The sequence below is a fragment of the Thecamonas trahens genome (genome assembly GCF_000142905.1).
Source record: "Thecamonas trahens ATCC 50062 unplaced genomic scaffold supercont1.49, whole genome shotgun sequence".
NCBI lineage: Eukaryota > Apusomonadida > Apusomonadidae > Thecamonas > Thecamonas trahens.
This window is the reverse complement of record NW_013657631.1, coordinates 213,846-231,531: the sequence shown is the minus strand read 5'-3', so window position 1 is coordinate 231,531 and position 17,686 is coordinate 213,846. Positions and strand designations below refer to the sequence as shown.

At 64.0% G+C, this 17,686-nt stretch overlaps 8 protein-coding genes across 8 annotated transcripts; 4 read left to right on the top strand and 4 right to left on the bottom strand.

Moving 5' to 3' along the window:
* Positions 1–844: 844 nt before the first annotated feature.
* On the top strand, positions 845–1,382 carry AMSG_08924 (uncharacterized protein; the record flags this gene model as incomplete). Its single annotated transcript, XM_013899003.1, has 3 exons — positions 845–1,114; positions 1,153–1,319; positions 1,349–1,382. 3 exons carry the CDS (start codon positions 845–847, stop codon positions 1,380–1,382), a joined length of 471 nt encoding a protein of 156 aa, XP_013754457.1.
* Positions 1,383–1,537: 155 nt separating this feature from the next.
* Positions 1,538–3,807, bottom strand: AMSG_08923 (uncharacterized protein; the record flags this gene model as incomplete). The annotated part of the gene is made up of 2 exons (XM_013899002.1): positions 1,538–2,727; positions 2,763–3,807. 2 exons carry the CDS (start codon positions 3,805–3,807, stop codon positions 1,538–1,540), a joined length of 2,235 nt encoding a protein of 744 aa, XP_013754456.1.
* Positions 3,808–4,455: 648 nt separating this feature from the next.
* AMSG_08922 (uncharacterized protein) lies at positions 4,456–7,623 on the top strand (the record flags this gene model as incomplete). Its single annotated transcript, XM_013899001.1, has 1 exon — positions 4,456–7,623. The coding sequence occupies one exon, from the start codon at positions 4,456–4,458 to the stop codon at positions 7,621–7,623; it is 3,168 nt and encodes a 1,055-aa protein (XP_013754455.1).
* AMSG_08921 (uncharacterized protein) lies at positions 7,620–9,838 on the bottom strand (the record flags this gene model as incomplete). Its single annotated transcript, XM_013899000.1, has 2 exons — positions 7,620–9,585; positions 9,726–9,838. 2 exons carry the CDS (start codon positions 9,836–9,838, stop codon positions 7,635–7,637), a joined length of 2,064 nt encoding a protein of 687 aa, XP_013754454.1. The 3' UTR covers positions 7,620–7,634.
* A 437-nt stretch (positions 9,839–10,275) lies between these two features.
* AMSG_08920 (uncharacterized protein) lies at positions 10,276–11,398 on the top strand (the record flags this gene model as incomplete). The annotated part of the gene is made up of 2 exons (XM_013898999.1): positions 10,276–10,348; positions 10,713–11,398. 2 exons carry the CDS (start codon positions 10,276–10,278, stop codon positions 11,396–11,398), a joined length of 759 nt encoding a protein of 252 aa, XP_013754453.1.
* Positions 11,399–11,443: 45 nt separating this feature from the next.
* Positions 11,444–13,020, bottom strand: AMSG_08919 (uncharacterized protein; the record flags this gene model as incomplete). The annotated part of the gene is made up of 2 exons (XM_013898998.1): positions 11,638–13,020; positions 11,444–11,596 (listed from the first exon to the last, which is right to left on the bottom strand). The coding sequence occupies exons 1-2, from the start codon at positions 13,000–13,002 to the stop codon at positions 11,444–11,446; spliced, it is 1,518 nt and encodes a 505-aa protein (XP_013754452.1). The 5' UTR covers positions 13,003–13,020.
* Positions 13,021–13,624: 604 nt separating this feature from the next.
* AMSG_08918 (uncharacterized protein) lies at positions 13,625–14,488 on the top strand (the record flags this gene model as incomplete). The annotated part of the gene is made up of 1 exon (XM_013898997.1): positions 13,625–14,488. One exon carries the CDS (start codon positions 13,625–13,627, stop codon positions 14,486–14,488), a length of 864 nt encoding a protein of 287 aa, XP_013754451.1.
* A 25-nt stretch (positions 14,489–14,513) lies between these two features.
* AMSG_08917 (aminopeptidase) lies at positions 14,514–17,605 on the bottom strand (the record flags this gene model as incomplete). Its single annotated transcript, XM_013898996.1, has 2 exons — positions 14,514–14,964; positions 15,000–17,605. 2 exons carry the CDS (start codon positions 17,603–17,605, stop codon positions 14,514–14,516), a joined length of 3,057 nt encoding a protein of 1,018 aa, XP_013754450.1.
* Between the last annotated feature and the right edge of the window lie 81 nt (positions 17,606–17,686).

The following is a 17,686-nucleotide window of genomic DNA, read 5'->3' as shown; positions in this document are numbered from 1 at the left end:
CGGCGGCCCGCGTCGTCGGATCATGCCGTCCGCCTGTGGCAATACCAGGAACTCGCACAAGGCGCTCCTCCACTCGGCCTCAAAACTCCCCCCGCCGACAGTAGACTCAGATGCAGCCTGCCGACCACGCACGTCACACACGTCACACACGTCGACGTTGTCCCAGCTTGATCGCCCTCGCTAATCTCGCCCTTCCCTTTGTAATCTGCCCGCAAATCAGCAGCACGCGGCAGATCGAGCAACGACGAGCGAGGCGAGCGAGGCGAGCGGAAAGGCAAGGCGAGCGAGGCGAGCGAGGCGAGGCGAGCGGAAAGGCAAGGCGAGCGAGACGAGCGAGGCGAGGCGAGCGGAAAGGCAAGGCGGGTGACGGGCTAGCACGAGAGCGGCGACGAGGGAGAGCCAGCCAACAAGGACAGAAGCAACTCAACTACCACTTGTACCACTGCGTCCAACACCAGGCTCTGTCGCTTGTCACTATGCCCCGCGCCACCTCGTACAAGTCGAGTCTCCCTCGCCCGACTCCCGCCTATCCTCGCCGTTTGCCATCCGTCGGTCGTCCCTCACCACGCTCGCCGGCACTGCTGCCGCTGCCGCCAGGCCTGATCATGTTGCCCTCGCCGCTGCTAATGGCGAGTTCGACATGCCTCGGAAAGACTCTCGCTCGCTTTGCCTCGCCTCCACTTTGCGTAGGGAAGGTGTAGCCTCTGCGGCGAGGTCGAACTCGCTCCGTAGTCGCCATACTGCCGCTCACTGGGTGGAGCTGGTCGAGGAGCAGCAGCAGGAGGAGGAGGAGGAGGAGGAGGAGGGGACAAACGATGCCGCCATTCAGCGCGAGTTTACGGCCATGTACGAGCGGAACAAGCGCGAGGTGGCCGAGGCCTTCCGCAAGGCTGCAGCCGAGGATCCAAGCATGGCCGAACTGGTCCGGGAGCACAAGGCTTTTTCCGCACGTATCAAGGGCGTGCGCAAGCTGACAAAGGAGCAGACCGACCGGATGGCACAGTTGTATGCGAGTATGGTGGTAGCTGCAGAGCACGAGTTGCACGAGGTCAAGCAAGCTTTTGCCATCGTTCATCTGTTCGAGGCTGATCAGGAGATGGACGGCAAGCTCTCCGTCGATCGCGCCGCAGAGCTGTTCTCCTTGGCTCCAAGCCCTACGCCCGTGCCATCCGCAAGGCATTTACCTTTGTCACCGCCTCTAACAAGGCCAAGAGTGTTGACATCCTCGACATCTTTGTCGTTGCCTCCAAGCAAGTCCTCAAGTGGCTCGGTGAGCTGGACCACGCCGAGTTCTCCGAGTTCTCCGACCTCTCATCGTGGTCCTCGGCCGAGTGCACCACGTCAGGAGGCAGCTCCAGCTCCAGCTCCAGCTCCAGCTCTAGCTCTAGCTCCAGCTCCAGTGCCAACTCCAGCGACAGCTCCAGCGCCAGCGTCAGCTCCAGCGCCAGCGTCAGCTCCAGCGCGAGCAGTGATAGCAGCGACAGCTCCAGCGTGAGCTGCCTCTCGGCCTAAACCTTCAACAAGAGTCTGGCGACGTCTAATCGGCCGTGACTCCGTAGTAGTCGAGGCCAAGGAGGAAGATGTGGAGCGGGATGAGCGAGCCGAGCATGATCTGGAAGAGAACCAGGCCGCCAAGGAGGACAACCGCGACGAGGAGGCCAAACGTGACGAGATGGAAGCAGAGAATGACTGCACGGAACGCAGTGCCGGTTGTCATCTCCACCGACGGGTGCCGGACAACCAGCGGTGGGTTGTTGATCGTCTCGGCGAGCTTGGCGAGCACAATGGTGACAGGTAGCATCATCCAGATCAGCGACCGCGACTTGCCGAGGACGACCAGTACGTTTTCGTGCTTCTGGTCGTCGTCATCAGGATCGTCGTCAAACTCGAGCGCCCGCTCGAGGACAGAGTACGACGAGATGAGCGACGGCGTCCAGATGCCAAACGAGAGCATAAGCAGCCGCTTGACGGCTCCAATCACAACAACCACAGGCGTAAAAATGCCCCACTTGCCGACGTTCTCCGGCCGCCCGGAAAAGGTGACCAGGATGATGAAAAAGCAGATGACCATGATGCCGATGTTGGCGTAAAACATAATGTCCGCCATCTGCTTGTCCACCGCCGAGCATGTCCGTGAAATCGACCACATGCCCACAAGCACCTGCGGGAGCATCAAAATGACCACCTGCAGCATGTAGAAGAGAATGGCTTGCAACAGTGCTGAGACGCCGTGGAACATCATCGTCCCGATCCGCCCGGTGCATGGCCGGTAGCCGAGAATCCGGATCGAGACCCAGAGAAGCAGGTCGCGCTGCAGGACGACTCCGAACAGCGCCATAAACGCCGCAAGGATCCACGGGAAGCTCAGGAGCAGCGTCCCGCCGCAGTTCCACACCAGCACCTCTTCGGTGAACGAGTTGAAAAAGTTGAGGAGGCTGTTGACCGAGAACAGCGCCCCAGTGAACGAGCCAAACGGCAGAAAGTCCTCGTACACTTGCAGCTCGGGCAGATCCGCCACGTACAGCGCCACTGACGATCGGATGAGCTGCAGATTGATGAGGAGCTTGATAGCGTCAAAGACAAGGAAGAGAACGCGGAAGAGAGCGAGGAATACGTACGCCACGACTCCGGTGTTCTTGCGGAGCTCGGCACGCTTGGCCGCCGCCACCGCCGCGCGCTCCTCCTTGGTCGGCACATGTCGCTTGCGCCGCTTTCGCGAGACCGGGACTGCCACCCGTTTGCGCGCCCGCCGCCCCACTGACGTTCCTGTCGCCGATCCGGCCGCCCGCACCCGCGCTGCTGGGTCGACGGATTAGTCGCTCCCCGCACCGCCATCTTCTTGATGCCCGACTTTTTTCGCTTGCTCTTGCTGCTGCCGGCGTCTGCGCCGCCGCCAGCCTCGGCGTCGCCATCGCTGACCTCGACAAGCGTCAGCTGAGACGACGACGACTCGTACGCGTACTCATACGCCGACGACGTGGCAAGGACGGAGGTTTCCTCATCGCCGCCGGTGCTGACATCGGCGTATCCGTCGTCAGACTCGTACTCGTACGCATACTCGGAAGAGTATGCGTCCTCTTGCTGCTCGACTGCAGCTGCTCGCTGGCCGCGACGGTCTTTGACCTGCCGCGGCGAGCACATGCGCGAGCACCAGCGGTACTTCTTCTGCCAGTGCCACAGGAGCGCAGACATGAGGACAAAGGCCACAGCGCCGACCGATGCTGCAATGGTTCCAGTCTTGTCGGAAATGACCGGCACAAAGGTCATGACCGTGTCGCGCGCGCTCGCCAACCTCGCCGCCTCGTACTCGGCAAAGATGACCAGGTAGAGCCAGCGGTTGCCGGAGCTCGGCAGCCCGTCGCTGATCCTCATCCCCAGTGAAGTGTTTTGCGGCGTTGAAGCCGAGCCACTGATCTCACGGACATCAGTCATCAGATCGCGCTCGTCGCCAGTCGGGGAGCTGATGGTGAACCACCGTGCCTCGTCGCCGCCGGCCGTTTTCGACGAGTTGACGCTCACAACCAGCGGTTCATCCCAGGCTGCAATCATGCCAAAGGTGACAACCTCACTCAGCGGACGCGGCGCCTCCATAGCAGCACGAACATCGACATGGGTGTTTGTCGACGAGACCAGTATCTTGGTGGAAAACATCGGGCCATCGGCCGCGTCGGCAACCAGCTCAATCCGCCGAGTGATGCCATTGAGCGACTCGGTCGGGGTAACCGCACCGTCCGCCGCACCAAGCTCAAGCACGACCACCACCCATACCACGACCACCAGAACCGGCACGATGCTTGCAAATGTCATGTGCTTGCCTTGTATCGAGTTGGGTGGCGGTGGGACAAGTGTGTCGTTGAGGAGAGTCTGTAGAAGCTGGAGATTCCTCCAACCGACTAGTGGCCCAGCCGGTCGGGTGGCGTGCCGCAGCCAGTCCCACCCGATCGCCGCCACCCGATCGCCGCCACCCGATCGCCTGCCCAACACCCGCCCAACCCGTCCGCCCAACCCGCCCAACACTCGCCAGACCATGGCAGCAGACTCGCAGCCAGAATCGACAGAGATATCAGCCAGAATCTTGAGTACGATCTCAATCAAGATCTCCCTCCCCCCCCCCATTGTGTCAAGTCCACTGCGCAGCCCGAAACAGTCCCCATCACCCACCCGTGACGACACACTGACGTAGCCAACATCCGCACTCAGCCCACATACTCCAGCCCACACTCTAAAGCGGCTGTAAGATGAGCGATAGCTCCACCGCGAGTCAAAGCCGAGAGCGTTAACCACGACTTGATCACTGCGCTGTTCCGATGGCCATGCCTCCCATCCTGCGGTCGGCCCCGTCCCCGTCCCCGTCCATCAGGTGGCCCCACCTGGTCGGGCCAGGGAGCAGGTAACGTCGGCGTGGGGAAGACTCGGTAGACTCGACTTGCTTTGTCAACGACGAGTTACAACAAGATGAGCACATCAGGACATTGGAAGGAGGAGAGCACAGCGGTTCTGCCGTCGTCTGTGTCTGCCACTCGGTGGTACTCGAGCAAGACTGGCCTTCGTGTGGTCCATGTCGATGTGGTGGGCCCTGTGGTGGAGGGCTACTTCACCTTGGCCACCGAGTCACACGATGATATGGGACTGCCGCACATTCTGGAACATGGTGTTTTTCTGGGTTCGGACACCGAGGCGTATTCGTACAAGGGTGTTCTTGATCAGCTGGCTGATCTGTGTCTGGCGAGAGGCACAAACGCATGGACCGCTACCGATCACACCGCCTACACCGTGACTACAGCTGGCTCGGATGGCTTCCTCACCCTCATGCCCATCTTTGTGGATCACATCCTCTTCCCCACTCTGACCGATGCTGGTGTCCTCACAGAGGTCCACCACATCAACGGTGAGGGCGAGGACGCTGGTGTGGTCTACTGCGAGATGCAGGCCCGCGAGCACACCTCATCGGAGAAGGCCTACTTTGCCCTGCTCCATGGCCTCTTCCCGGGCTCGGGCTACGAGGCCAACACCGGTGGCGCGCTCTCAGAGCTTCGAAAGGTCACTCCCACCGACATCCGCAACTACCACTCGGAGAACTACGTCGCCGAGAACCTCTGCCTCATTGTGGCCGGCTCCATCGACGTCGCCGACGTCTTTGCCGCACTCGCCGACGTCGAGGACAAAATTGTTGCCCGCCGGCCCGACGGGTACGTCCCGCGCCCGCGGCCATGGGCCACGCCGGCGCCGCCTATTTCTGCCTCGGTCTCGACCACCGTCTTCTTCCCGGACGCCGACGAGACCGTCGGCGAGGTCGTTGTCGGCTTCCGCGGGCCGGGCTACACCGAGCTCGACGAGCGGACCGCACTGGCGGTCGCACTCGACTACTTGGTCGAGACGCCGATTGCGCCACTGCAGGTGGCGTTTGTCGAGCGCGAGGACCCGCTCGCCGGCTCCATCTCGCACTGGTCCGAGTCGTTTGACGTCGAGGGCTGCGTCATCCACTTTGAGTCGGTGCCCAAGGCCAAGCTGCCGCTCATCGAGGACGCGTTTGCCGCCGCGCTCACCGCCGCGCTTGCCGAGCCGTGGGACGCCGAGCGGTTGGCGATCCTTGTCGAGCGGCGGCGACTCAAGTGCATCGAGGCGCTCGAGTCGCGGCCACACGCCACGGTCGCCCACTCGGCCATCGCCGACTTTGTCTGGGGCCCTCTCGACGGCTCGCTCTTTGCGCCGGCTCTTGATGCCGCAGCCAGGTTCGCGGCGCTGGCTTCCCGCGAGCCGGCCTACTTTATTGAGCTACTCCGCAAGTACCTCGCTGACGCCCACCGAGTCACTGTCGTGGCCGAGCCGTCAGCCGAGTACGGCGCCAAGCTCCGGGCTGACGAGGCCGCCCGCCTCGAGGCCCAGAAAGAGGCGCTCGGAGCTGACGGTCTTGCCGCCAAGGCTGCGGCCCTGGCCGAGGCCAAGGCCATCAACGAGATCCCGGTCCCGGAGGAGGTTCTCAACTCGATTCCGCGACCGCGCATCGAGTCGGTCTCGCTCATTCCGGTTGACACGTGCTTGTACGACCCGTTTGCCGCACCCGGCGCGCCGTTTGCCGCCCTCCGCGGCCTCGACTCGGAGCTGACCAACTACGCCCGGCTCTCGGCCATGTCGCTTGAGCTGGCGCAGGCCCGGATCCAGTTTGATGACATCCCGTCGGCCTTTATCGGCGTCGCTGCCTACATCGACACCTCGCACCTCCCGCCGCAGCTGCGGCAGTATCTCCCGCTCCTTGTCGAGCTCTTCTTTGAGGCGCCGACGACCACCGCTGCCGGCGATGCCAAGCTCTCCCACGAGGAGATGGTCGCGTTTGTGGCCGCCAACACCGTCAAGGCCTCGACGTCGCTCGGGACCGGTGGATCCTCCTTTGGCCCGGGAGCATATGCCAACTACCTGGTTGTCTCGCTCGAGGCTGCCGCCGACAAGTACGCCACAGTGGTTGAGCTCCTCCGCGACCTGCTGTTCTACCCGGCTGACACGGCGCAGCGGCTGCGGGTGGCAGCGATGCGCCTGGCGGCCGAGGCATCGGACACCCGCCGCGACGGTATGACCATGGCCCGCAGCGGCGCTGCCTGGCTCTCGTTTGATCACCTCCACCACAACGCCAACGCGGCCAACCTCGTCCGCCAAGACTCTTTCCTCCGCGAGCTTGCCGACGCGCTCGCCGACGAGACCTCATCGGCGGCAGCTGGCCACTTGGCCGCGTTTGCCTCACTCCGTGCCGCTCTCACCCGTGCGACCGACATAACGCTCCACGTTCGCGGCGCACTCCACGACCTGCCGCTGCTCCAGCCCTTTGCCGCTAGCGTGTGGACTGGCGCGGACGCGAGCCCGAGCCCGGCCGCCGCACCACCTGCCCGTATCACGCTGCCGGAGGCCGGGGCGGGCGGCCCGAGCCCGGCCACTGTCGTCCTCCCGCTTGCCTCGTGCGAGTCAACGTTCCTGGTGAGGACCTGCCGCGGCGTGGCGTCCGAGTCGGACCCACAGCTCCCGGCGCTGCTGGTGGCGCTGCAGTACCTGACGAGGATGGAGGGCGACTTTTGGCGCGAGCTCCGCGGGCTCGGCCTCTCGTACTCGTACGCCATCAGGCCTGATGTGGCGTCTGGCCTGCTCGCCTTTGTCCTCTACCGCGCCGCACAGCCCGAGGAGGCGTACCGGGTCGCTGCCAAGATAGTTGCCGAGTACGCCGATGGCAGCCGGACCATCGAGCCTGTTGGCCGCGACGCCGCCGTCTCGGCCACTCTCTTCACTATTGTCGACCGCGAGCCTACTATCACTGCCGCCGCAGACCAGTCGTTTGTCAACCTCCAGCTCCGGTCGGTGGCGCACGACCACACGGCTGCGCTGCTCAAGGCTGTGTCTGCCGTCACTCTCGAAGACATGCGCGCCGCGCTCAACACCTTTGTCCTCCCGCTCTTTGACGAGGACTTTGCCCACCTGGCGGTGACCACCAACACTGCAGCTGCTGACGCCATGGCCCAGTTCTTCACCGACCACCTCGGCCGCGACGCCGTCAAGGTTGTGGCCCAGGCCGAGCTTGACGAGTACTTTGCCGCCGACGAGGCCAACGAGGTTACCGTCGGCAACCTCATCGACCTTTAGCCCTTTTTGTTTTAAACGTCGCTGCTCTCCTCGGTGTCGAGCGGGAGTTTGAGCCGAATCCGGGTCTTGTTGGCGACCGAGGCGCCGGCGGCGTTGATGGCCGAGACGCGGAAGAAGAGCTGGGCGCCCGGCTCGAACGACGGCTCAGCGAGGTGGAGCGAGGTAGCTTCCGGCGTGAGCTCGTCGACAATGCGGAGGCCCTTGCGATACTCCCAGTCCCAGGCCATTTCGACGATGTAGCCGGTGAGCGGCGCGCCTCCAACGTCGTCGGGCGCTTGCCATTCGAGGTCGAGCTCGGGCTCGCTCGGGTCGGGCTGGCGCGCCGAGAGCCGCAACGGCATCGATGGCGGCTCGATCGAGAACGAGAGGCTCTTGCGCGGGCGCGCGAGGATAAACATGTCGAGCCAGTCCCGGCCGATGAGCGTGGCGAGGAGGTCGACGGCAAAGGTCGACGGCAAGCGCTCAAACGCGCCGCGCGGTGCAAACTCGCGGATGGCGAGCTGCTCGATGATCGTGTGGTACTTAGCGGCAACGGCGCCGGCCATGGCCGCCGACGCCAGCCACTCGGCGGCTGAAGAAAGGAGTTGGGTCGCCGCACTCCCGTCACCGCGTTTGGCGAGGACGTGGACGGCAGACGCAGTGCGCGAGGTCATGACACCGAGCGGCGCATACCCGCCGGGGTAGGCGGCAGCAAGCGCTGCAGCGCGGCGGAGGTGTCTCTCGAGAATCGCTGTTGCGTACTCTGCAACCGCATCGGCGTGGCCGGCTGAGCTTGCGAGCTCAGGTGCGCTGGCATCGGACGTGATGCTGGTCCAGTCACGGAGCGGGAGCGATGGCCCGGCACCTGCGGCGACCAGGATCTCCACACACGCCGCAATGTTGCTCGCCTCGTTGTTTGCAGACTCTGCACCCGAGATGGGCGAGGCGTCGCGGGTGCAGCACGGGTCTGGAAGGAATGGCAGGAGGCCCATAACGACGTCGACGGGGCCGAGCGTCGTTGTGTCGCGCTCGTCGCCCTGTGATCGCGACGATTGCAGCGTGACTTGCACCTGCGGGAGCGACATCGGCGGGACCACGCCCACAAGCGCAGCAAGGAGCTGCGGGGTGCGCGACGCCGCAGCAACCGTGAGCGCTGTCACGTTCTCAAACACCAGCGCCGATGCGGTGCCCGCGTAGCGGAGGACCGATACACTGGCCGGGTGCGAGGCGCCGACAGCGAGCGCGTCGGGCGATGCCTCGCAGAGAGCCACCAGTGAGTCGGAGGCACCGGCAAGCGCAAGTAGATGCACCGGACTCAGTCCGTCAAAAATGTAGCGGAAGCCCTCGACAACGGTCACGTCCTGTGAGCGGGTATGCTCGAGGGTGAGCGAAGCCTTGGCATCGAGCCGGGCGCCGCCGTCGACAAGCGCGGCGATGAGCCTCGGCATGCCCAGCATAGCAGCAGCGTGCAGCGGCGTGAGCGTCCACGACCGCTTGAGCGCCCACTCGCCCTGGCAGCTCTCGGCCGTCTCGATCTTGGGCAAGGCCTTGGTGAGAACGCTCTCGTCGTCAAAGAGCGCCAGGAGCTGGAGCAGCCGGTCCTCGGGCGAGACCATGGAGCCTGCCGAGATGGCGATCTTGTCGATCTCGGTGTACGCAAAGGTGGCGACGGGGAGCAGCTCATCCTCAAAGCGGATGTCGACCTCGTAGGCGGCAGGGTGCATGCGGGCGCCGGTAGCCTTGGCGGCCATGGCCGACATCGGTCGCCAGGCGCAGACCTCGCCCTTGGCTCGATGGACGACCGAGCCACTGATTCGAACTGACGATGCTGCCGAGCGCAGCGATGGCGGAACCGGCGCCGCAACCATCATGCCGACTACCAGCACCTTGCTTCCTATCGAGGTGGCATCGGCCAGCGCTGATGGCGCTGGGAGCGGCGGCACCGTTGCTGCCACAAGGGCTTGCAGGAGGCCGGCAAACTCGCTGCGAACGTGAGAGAGACAGAGCCCACAGCCATGATGATCACCATCACACGCACACGCATACGCGCACGCGCACTTACACATCGTTAGTACTATCTCCACCCGCCACGCCCATCCCCCTCCCCTCACCCCGTCACGTACGCAGAGTGGTTGGCAGCCTCGGCCTCGGCCTCGTCCTCGTCCTGGAGATGCAACGGGAGTTCGGCACTCACAGAGAGTGATGCTGTGTAGCTCGGGGCAGGCACATACTCCATGCTACACACAGTGTGGTGAGGATGATGAGGAAGGACAGAGAGAGAGAGAGAGGTGGGTGTGGTCATTGTCATGGTCGTCGGGGCAGTCAGGCAACCGCCTGCCCGCCGACCGCCCGTCCGCCCGACCAACCGCCCCACCGCCCGACCGCCGACCGACCGACCGTCCATTTACTTCTCTTTATCAATGTATGTTCGACGCGATCGTCTGGGCAAGTCTGGGACTGCCGTCTTTGTGGCGGGGGTGGTGGTGGTCAAGGGGTGGTGGTGGGAAGGGTAGCAGAGATGGTGGTGGTGGTGGTGGTGGTGGTGGTGGTGGTGGTGATCATGGTGGTGGTTCCCTCTTCCCCCTCCGCAATCCTTTCCTGCTGTTGTTGTCGCCCTTCCCCGCGCGTGCCATGACCGGCATGGAACACAGGGGAACGTGCTGCCAGCGGAGGATGGGCGACCGCTTCTTTGTGGCGGTGGCCGCCGGGGCGACTCTTTCCACCCTGTACCCAATCCACACCGCATGTCACATACATTCCCACTACACCGCACACTGTCCTCATTCCTATACTCCCTCATCCTCAAATCCCCACTCTGCTACCTTGCCTATACCTCTCCCCTCGCCCCCCGACACCCCCCCACCCCCCGCTTTGCGACCTTTTTCAAGTCAGCCACCAAAAGTGGCGCGCCATTCATTTCTTTGGTCACCCTGACCCCCCCCTCCCTCCTCACACACACTCACTCACTCCCCCCCCCCCCAACCCCATGATGATCATGCCCATGCCCATGACCTCCTCTTGAATCTTATTCCGCTGTGTGTGCCTGCCAATGTGAGCAACAGATCATGGAGGCGACACCAGCAGAGACCACACCCACTATGCCCACTGAGGCACCGGCTGCCCCGCTCCCGCTCCGGCTGCTCCCGCTCCGGCTCCGGCTGCTCCCGCTCCGGCTGCTGCTGCTCCGGCTGCTTCCGCTCCGGCTGCTGCTGCCCGGCGGACGGTGCGCAAGATGCCGGAGATCTTCCTGTGGACCAACCCGATCAACTCGGGCATTGTCTTTGCCTCGGGCCTGGCGGTGTACCTGCTCCTCGAGGTGCTCGAGTACACAGTCCTGGGGCTGGCGGCCCAGGTGGCGACGTATCTGCTCTTGGCTGCCCTCGCCTTTACCGGCGCCAAGCTCGTCCAGGTCAAGTTCCTCTCGGGCGCCCCGCTCGATCCGTCGCGGGCCAACTGGCCGCTGGCCAACTTCTCCTTCCCGCGCGACACCATCCACACCGCTGTTGACTCGGTCGTTGACGCCCTCAACGACGCCCTCGTTTCGGTCAAGGACATCTTCTACGTCCAGGACATGGTCGTCACTGCCCAGGCCGCCGGCGCCGCTTTTGTCGCCTCGGACGTCTTTTCGTGGATCGGCTTCAACACCGCCGTCTTCACCGCCTTCTTCCTCCTCTTCACCATCCCCATCATCTACGCCAAGTTCCACATCCAGATTGACCCGGTCCTCGCCAAGGCCAAGGCCCAGGTCGATGCCCTGGTGGCCATGATCCCGCGCGGCAAGAAGAAGACCGAGTAAGCTCGCCTCGCCTGCTGCAACCGTAAACTTTCAACCGACACTCGCCTATGCATCCTCCTTCCCCGCGTCGTCTGCAGGCAAATCCGCGGCATGCGTCAGCCGCAGAGCGAGCACCGCGCCGGCCGCCATCAGCAACGCGCCAAACCCGTAGAGCACCTGGTATCCGAGATTGCTGTCGCCGTGTCGCTTGCCGGTCTCCTGCAGCGCGTCCAGCGCTGCGCCGCACCACGCGGAAGGACAGCCTTGGGCGCGAGGACCGAGACAATCCACAGCGACCACTCGGTTCCGCCGGCCTCTACCGATCCGGTCGTACCGCGCACAGCCTGTGCCGCCCGCAGGATGTTGACCATCAGCGGATACGAGAGTGCCATGAAGCCGCCGATGCCGGCGCCGTAGATGAGCGCAAAGCCGACAATGAGCCCGAGCGAGCGGGCAAAGACAAAGACAAGTGGCCCTGCAATAGTGAGTGTCAGCCAGAACATGGCCTGTGTCCGATGATTGGGGCTCTGTGACCACTTCCACGACACGCCCGAGGCAATGACGCCGCCAAATTGCGTCGCCACCTGCAACGCGCCCGTCGCCGCCGCGGCCGAGTGCAGCCGCGGGCCGCCTGGCCAGAGCACCAGATTGTCATCGCCAAGCACGTCGTGGAAAAAGTAGAGCGCGTAGAGCGTGACGAGCGTTTGCCCCGCGTTCTGTAGAAAGGTCACTGTCAGGAACATGGTGTAAGGCCTGTAGCTGAGCGACGGGAACGCGGCGGTCAGTGCCGCGCACCGCCATCGCGATCGCGGCTCGACGCCACTCCCGCCGCGGTCGTCTGTCTGCAGCGAGAACGCCATGCTCTTCCGCTGGGCTTTGGCGGCCCGCCGCGCGCCTGGGGACTCTGAGAACGACGAGATGGCCACAAGCGCAGAGAGGCCGACAAGCCCAGCCGAGGTGGCGCACATCAGAAAGTCGGAAAACTTGTTGGCGGCAAAGAGGACAGCGAGTGAGCCGGCGAGGCCGCCGACGGTCGACGCCGCCGACAGCCAGGCGCCAAGCTGACCCGCCTGGTGTGGCGGCGCGATTTCGGGCACTGCTGCGTTGTAGGCCGGAATCGAGACCGCAAGTGCGATGCAGGTGACCGAGAAGGCGGTTGTGAAGAGCAGGTACGTGTCTGCAAGGTACAGCGTCATCACTGCTGCAGCAAGAAGGAGGCCGCCGCCACCGATGAACGGCTTGCGTGCACACGCCGCGTCTGATGCTGCGCCAAAGACCGGATTGAGGACAACCAGAAAGGCGTTGCCGATGGCCGCCGTCGCGCCCAGGGCTGAGCCCTTGCGACTCGGCGCAACGAGCGACGCGACCTTGGATGGGAGGAGGACCGGGATGATGAGCATGGCCAGGATGAAGAACGCTAACCAATAGGTCGAGAAAGCCGCTTGTGCCAATGTCGACATCTCCGCCACTTGTCCCGCCGTCCCCGTCGCCGATCCCGCCACCGATCCCGTCGCTGCCGCCGCCGCCGCTGGCAGCAATGGCTCATCCTCGCGCCCGACTGCCCCGTCCAGCACCCGCTCCACGCCCTTGCCGCCATCGTGCCCGCCATGTGTCGACGTCGACATGCAAGACGGTGGGAGAAGAGAAGGGGAGAGGTGGCTTCTTCCGTGTCGTGTCCGTCGTGCCCCTATCCCTCGTGCGCCTGTCGTGGCTTCGTGCGGACCGCACCGGCGCACTAACAGAGGCCACAGGTATGGCTTGCCGAACATCAGATCAGACCGTACTCTGCGGGGATGGACCCTAATCAAAGCGATCACTCTCCACCACACCACACCACATCACACCGATCACTCTGCACCACACCACACCACATCACACCGATCACTCTGCACCACACCACATCACATCACACCGATCACTCTGCACCACACCACACCACATCACACCGATCACTCTGCGCCACACCACACCACATCACACCGATCACTCTGCACCACACCACATCACATCACACCGATCACTCTGCACCACACCACACCACATCACACCGATCACTCTGCACCACACCACACCACATCACACCGATCACTCTGCACCACACCACACCACATCACACCGATCACTCCACCCAATCCATACCCCCAGCCATCGCCATCGCCATCGCCTCCCAGACAACCAGCCCCAACCCAGCCCTGCCCACACCCACCCCTCCCCATATCCCCCCTCCCACACACTCTTGCGCACACCATGTTCCGGGGACGTGGCACGGGGCATGGGACGGCATCTGTGCACGCACTGGACTCTGTCCGCATCCTGGTGGTGGGCGACTCTGGGGTGGGCAAGACGTCGCTGGTGGCGAGCCTGACGGGCGCCGGCGAGAGCCGACCGAGCTGGACCATCGGAGCCAACGTCGAGGTGGTGGGCCATACCCACTCCACCTCGGGCAAGCAGTACTTTATCGAACTGATCGATGTCGGCGGCGCCGCAAAGTACGCAGACGCTCGATCTGTCTTCTACGCCAACGCAGACGGCGTCATGCTCGTCCACGATCTGGCAAACGCCAACTCCTTTGCCAACCTCTTCAATTGGCTCTCAGAGATTGCCTTTGCCGCTCATCGCGCTGACATTGGTCATGAGCCTGACGATGACTCTGCTGGCGCGTCATCTGCCGCTGCTGCTGCCGATGATGAGGCTGCAGGACTCAACATCGACAACAACGGGCGCGTCATCGTCCCGCCCTTTGACATGGAGCTGTACTCGGGCTCGCCCATCGCCTCGTGCCCGCTGCTGCTGGTCGCCAACAAGACTGATGCTGTCGACGCGGCAAAGGCCGGCGCTGCTTCGCGCAAGCGCTCGAGCTCCGGCAGCTCGTCATCGGGCCTGACCTCGGCTGCCGGCTTTGAGCGCTTCTTCTCGCTCCTCAACTCGTCGAGTGTCGCCACCTGCGCCATCGATCCCGACTCGCTCGACGGCGAGGCCTTTGCCTCGTTCTTTGACCGCGTCATCGAGACCCGGCTGGCGGTCCGCGGCGGCTTTGCCGGCTCGTCGCCAGCCCGCCGCGGCTCCATCGGCCTCCGCTCCGCCACCTCGGTCCTCTACTCCAAGCGATGACGGCGCACCTGTTCCTTTACCTCTGCTACATCATGTACCGATGCTCCCGCAGCCACTCGATGACCAGCGGTGCGTGCGCCCGCCGCCACACGTTGTTGACTAGAATCGAGTCGATGGCCCGGTCGACCGAGCCCTGCGCGTGGATCACGGGGTTATCGGTGAAAAAGTCGCGGACGTCGCCGAGAACCGAGTCCGTGTCAAAGCCGCCCACAACTCCCTCGATAATTGTGTCGAGGCCGAACCCGCCGTCGCCGTACCGCGCCATGATGATGTCGGTAAAGTGGGCCTTGAAAAACTCATACGCCTTCATCCGCCCGCCAGCCGGCGTGTTGCGCGACACGTACACCATCATCCGCGGGAACTCCTGCGACGGGATCTTGCTCGCGTCCACCATGTCTGCCAGCGTCCGGTCGAGGTCCACCGGACTCGACGCCGCCGCCAGCGCGTACAGCGCATCGCGCTTCTCCGCTGGGTCGCTCGCCCGTAGTACCGCGTCCGCATCGCATCGTACTCGGCCGTTCCGCCAGTCGCCACCACATGGTGGAACACCGCCCCACGGAGCGCTGGATCGAGCGCGTTACCAGTCTCGTTCGCGAGGAACGCCGCGTAACCTATGTTGGCCGCCGCCACTGCGTCGTGGTGTCCGGCGTCAAGCGCCACCCGCAAGACCAGCGCACGCAGCTCTTCGCTGTCACGCCCGTCTGCAGCTACCCCGTGCGGGTTGTCGCTCGCCAGGTACGAGATGACTCCGTTCCGCGAGAGTGGTGCCACCACTTCGTACATCGTCGCGTTGAGCACATCTGTCACAAACCCACGAAGCGTCGCCTCGCCCGCAGACTCCACCCGCGCGTTCGTCAGGTGCAGCATCGTGAGCACAACGTCCCACAGCGGGAACGAGCTGTCCGCGCCTCTAAACGCCCGCCGCACAAGGTTGAGCGGAATAAATGGGTGGAGCTGGACATCGCGCGCGAGCGTAAAGGCGTCGTGCACCGCCCCGGCCTTGTCGAGCACAGACAGCGCGCTGCTGTCGGCCTCAAGCATCGCCGTCAGTGCCTCCCACCCGGTCGCTGTGTAGTTGACAATGTAGTAGCCGCCACGCCCGAGATTGCCGACCACAACTGGCGTCGCCCCGCTCGCCGGCAGCGTCACGTACACCTCCTCGGGCCCGGCCTGGCGGAGAACGGCAAAGCTCTCAGCACCATCCGCCGCAGATCCGGCCTGCAGCGCCATCGGAATGGTCCACACCGTGTCAGTCGATGCGGCTGCCACTGCAATTTGCTGGGCAGAGTTGACCGCCCGTGTCGAGAGGAACCGCTCTTGCTGGACCAAGACGTTGCAGCTTGTCCCGGTCGCGGTCGCGCACGCCGAAGCGTCGATGTTGACGACCGGAAAGCCCGGCGCATGCGTCCACGCATCCATCAGCTGCACAATGTCAAGCGTCGACGCCTCGGACATCGACTCCCACAGGTCCCGCGTCGTCGCTGACCCGTACGCATGCTTGGAGAGGTATGCGTTAAGCCCGTCCGAAAACGCGGTGTTGGAGATCTCCGGTGACCGCTGAAAGTAATCGACAAGGAGCCGGATGACCGACGCACCCTTGCCGTACGAGACAGAGTCAAAGAGCGAGTTGATTTCGTTGACAGACATCGATGCCGGCACCGCTAGAGGGTGCGTGTGTGGCGACGCGTCCTCGAGCATGGCGCCGAGCGTCTCGTCGCGCGGAAAGACGTCCCATACCTTCCATGCCGGGAACGCCGCGTTCATCCCCACATACTGCACGTACGAGGCGAAGCCCTCGTTGAGCCACAGGTCGTTGAACCACTCCATGGTCACAAGGTTGCCGAACCACTGGTGCGCGAGCTCGTGCGCCACCACAAGCGCCACTCGGTAGTGCGCCGCCGCAGACGCCTCGGGCGTCACCAGCATCGCAGAGTATCTGTACGTCACCAGACCCCAGTTCTCCATCGCGCCCGCCGCAAACGACGGAACCGCAAGCAGGTCGAGCTTGCGCAGAGGGTAGGCCTGGCCAAAGAACTGCTCGTAGTACGCAAGCACGTCGACCGCCACATCGAGCGCAAACTGCGCTTGGTCCACCAGCGCCGGAGGCGCGTACGCCTTAACCTCCACTCCGGTCGACGTCACTCCCGAGAGCGACGCCAGCTCGCCCACCGCGATCGCCACAAGATACGATGACATCCGTGGCGTCCGCTCAAACCGCGTAACCACGTAGTTACTGTCGGCAACCTCGTCCGACGTGTCTGGCGAGACCGTGCTCGCCGGCGCGTTCGACAGCGCCGTGAGGCTCGAGTGGTGCGAGACGGCAATGCTAAAAATCGCCTTGTACTCAGGCTCGTCAAAGCACGGGAACATTCGCCGCGCATCCGTCGGCTCAAACTGCGTCACCGCCATGTACTCGCCCTCGTCCACCTCTGCCAGATACAGCCCGCGGAGCGGCGAGTCGCGCAGCGCCGCCGAAAAGGTCACCACAAGCTTACCACGCGCACCACGTGTCAGCAGCCGCCCGCCAAGATCCAGCATGACCTCGGTCATCTGCGCATCCGTCTCGATGCCAAGCTCCCACCCGGGAAGCCCTGCAGCCATGCCCTCCGGTCGCCACTCGGCCTTGCCCACCACCAGGTTCTCGCCGGCGTGGAGGAAGAGCATCGACGTCGGCGACTTGATCACCGTGTCGATGACCACGCTCCCGGAAAAGTACGGAAACGGAGACGGCAGGCCGACCCGAATAAAGAGCGAGTAGTCAATGGGCTCAGCCACCCGCGGCAACCGCTCCGCCGCAGCTACCTCTTGATGAGGATAGCTGGGATACGGCGATGAGCCGTGCTTGCGGACAGAGGCCAGGGCCACCAGCACCATGCCCAGCACCACCACCAGCCCCGACACTCCAAGCACGCACATCCGCACACCTGTACTGCCCCCCTTGGGCCCAGGGCTGTACGCCGCAGGCCGCTGCACCTCGTCATCGCCATCCCCCCCGCCACCATCCCCTCGGCCGTCCGAAGGCGCCGCCGCAGGCGCCCGTCCACGTGCTGCGCTGCGCAGCTCGCCGGTCTTCCGAGAGCCATACGAGTCGTCAGAGAGTGACGACGACGAAAGCATGACCAAGCTCTTGGTATAATAGTCAAGTATGTGCCCGTTGGTTGGCAGTCTGGTGTGGCTTGTGAGGCGGGGGGGGGGAAG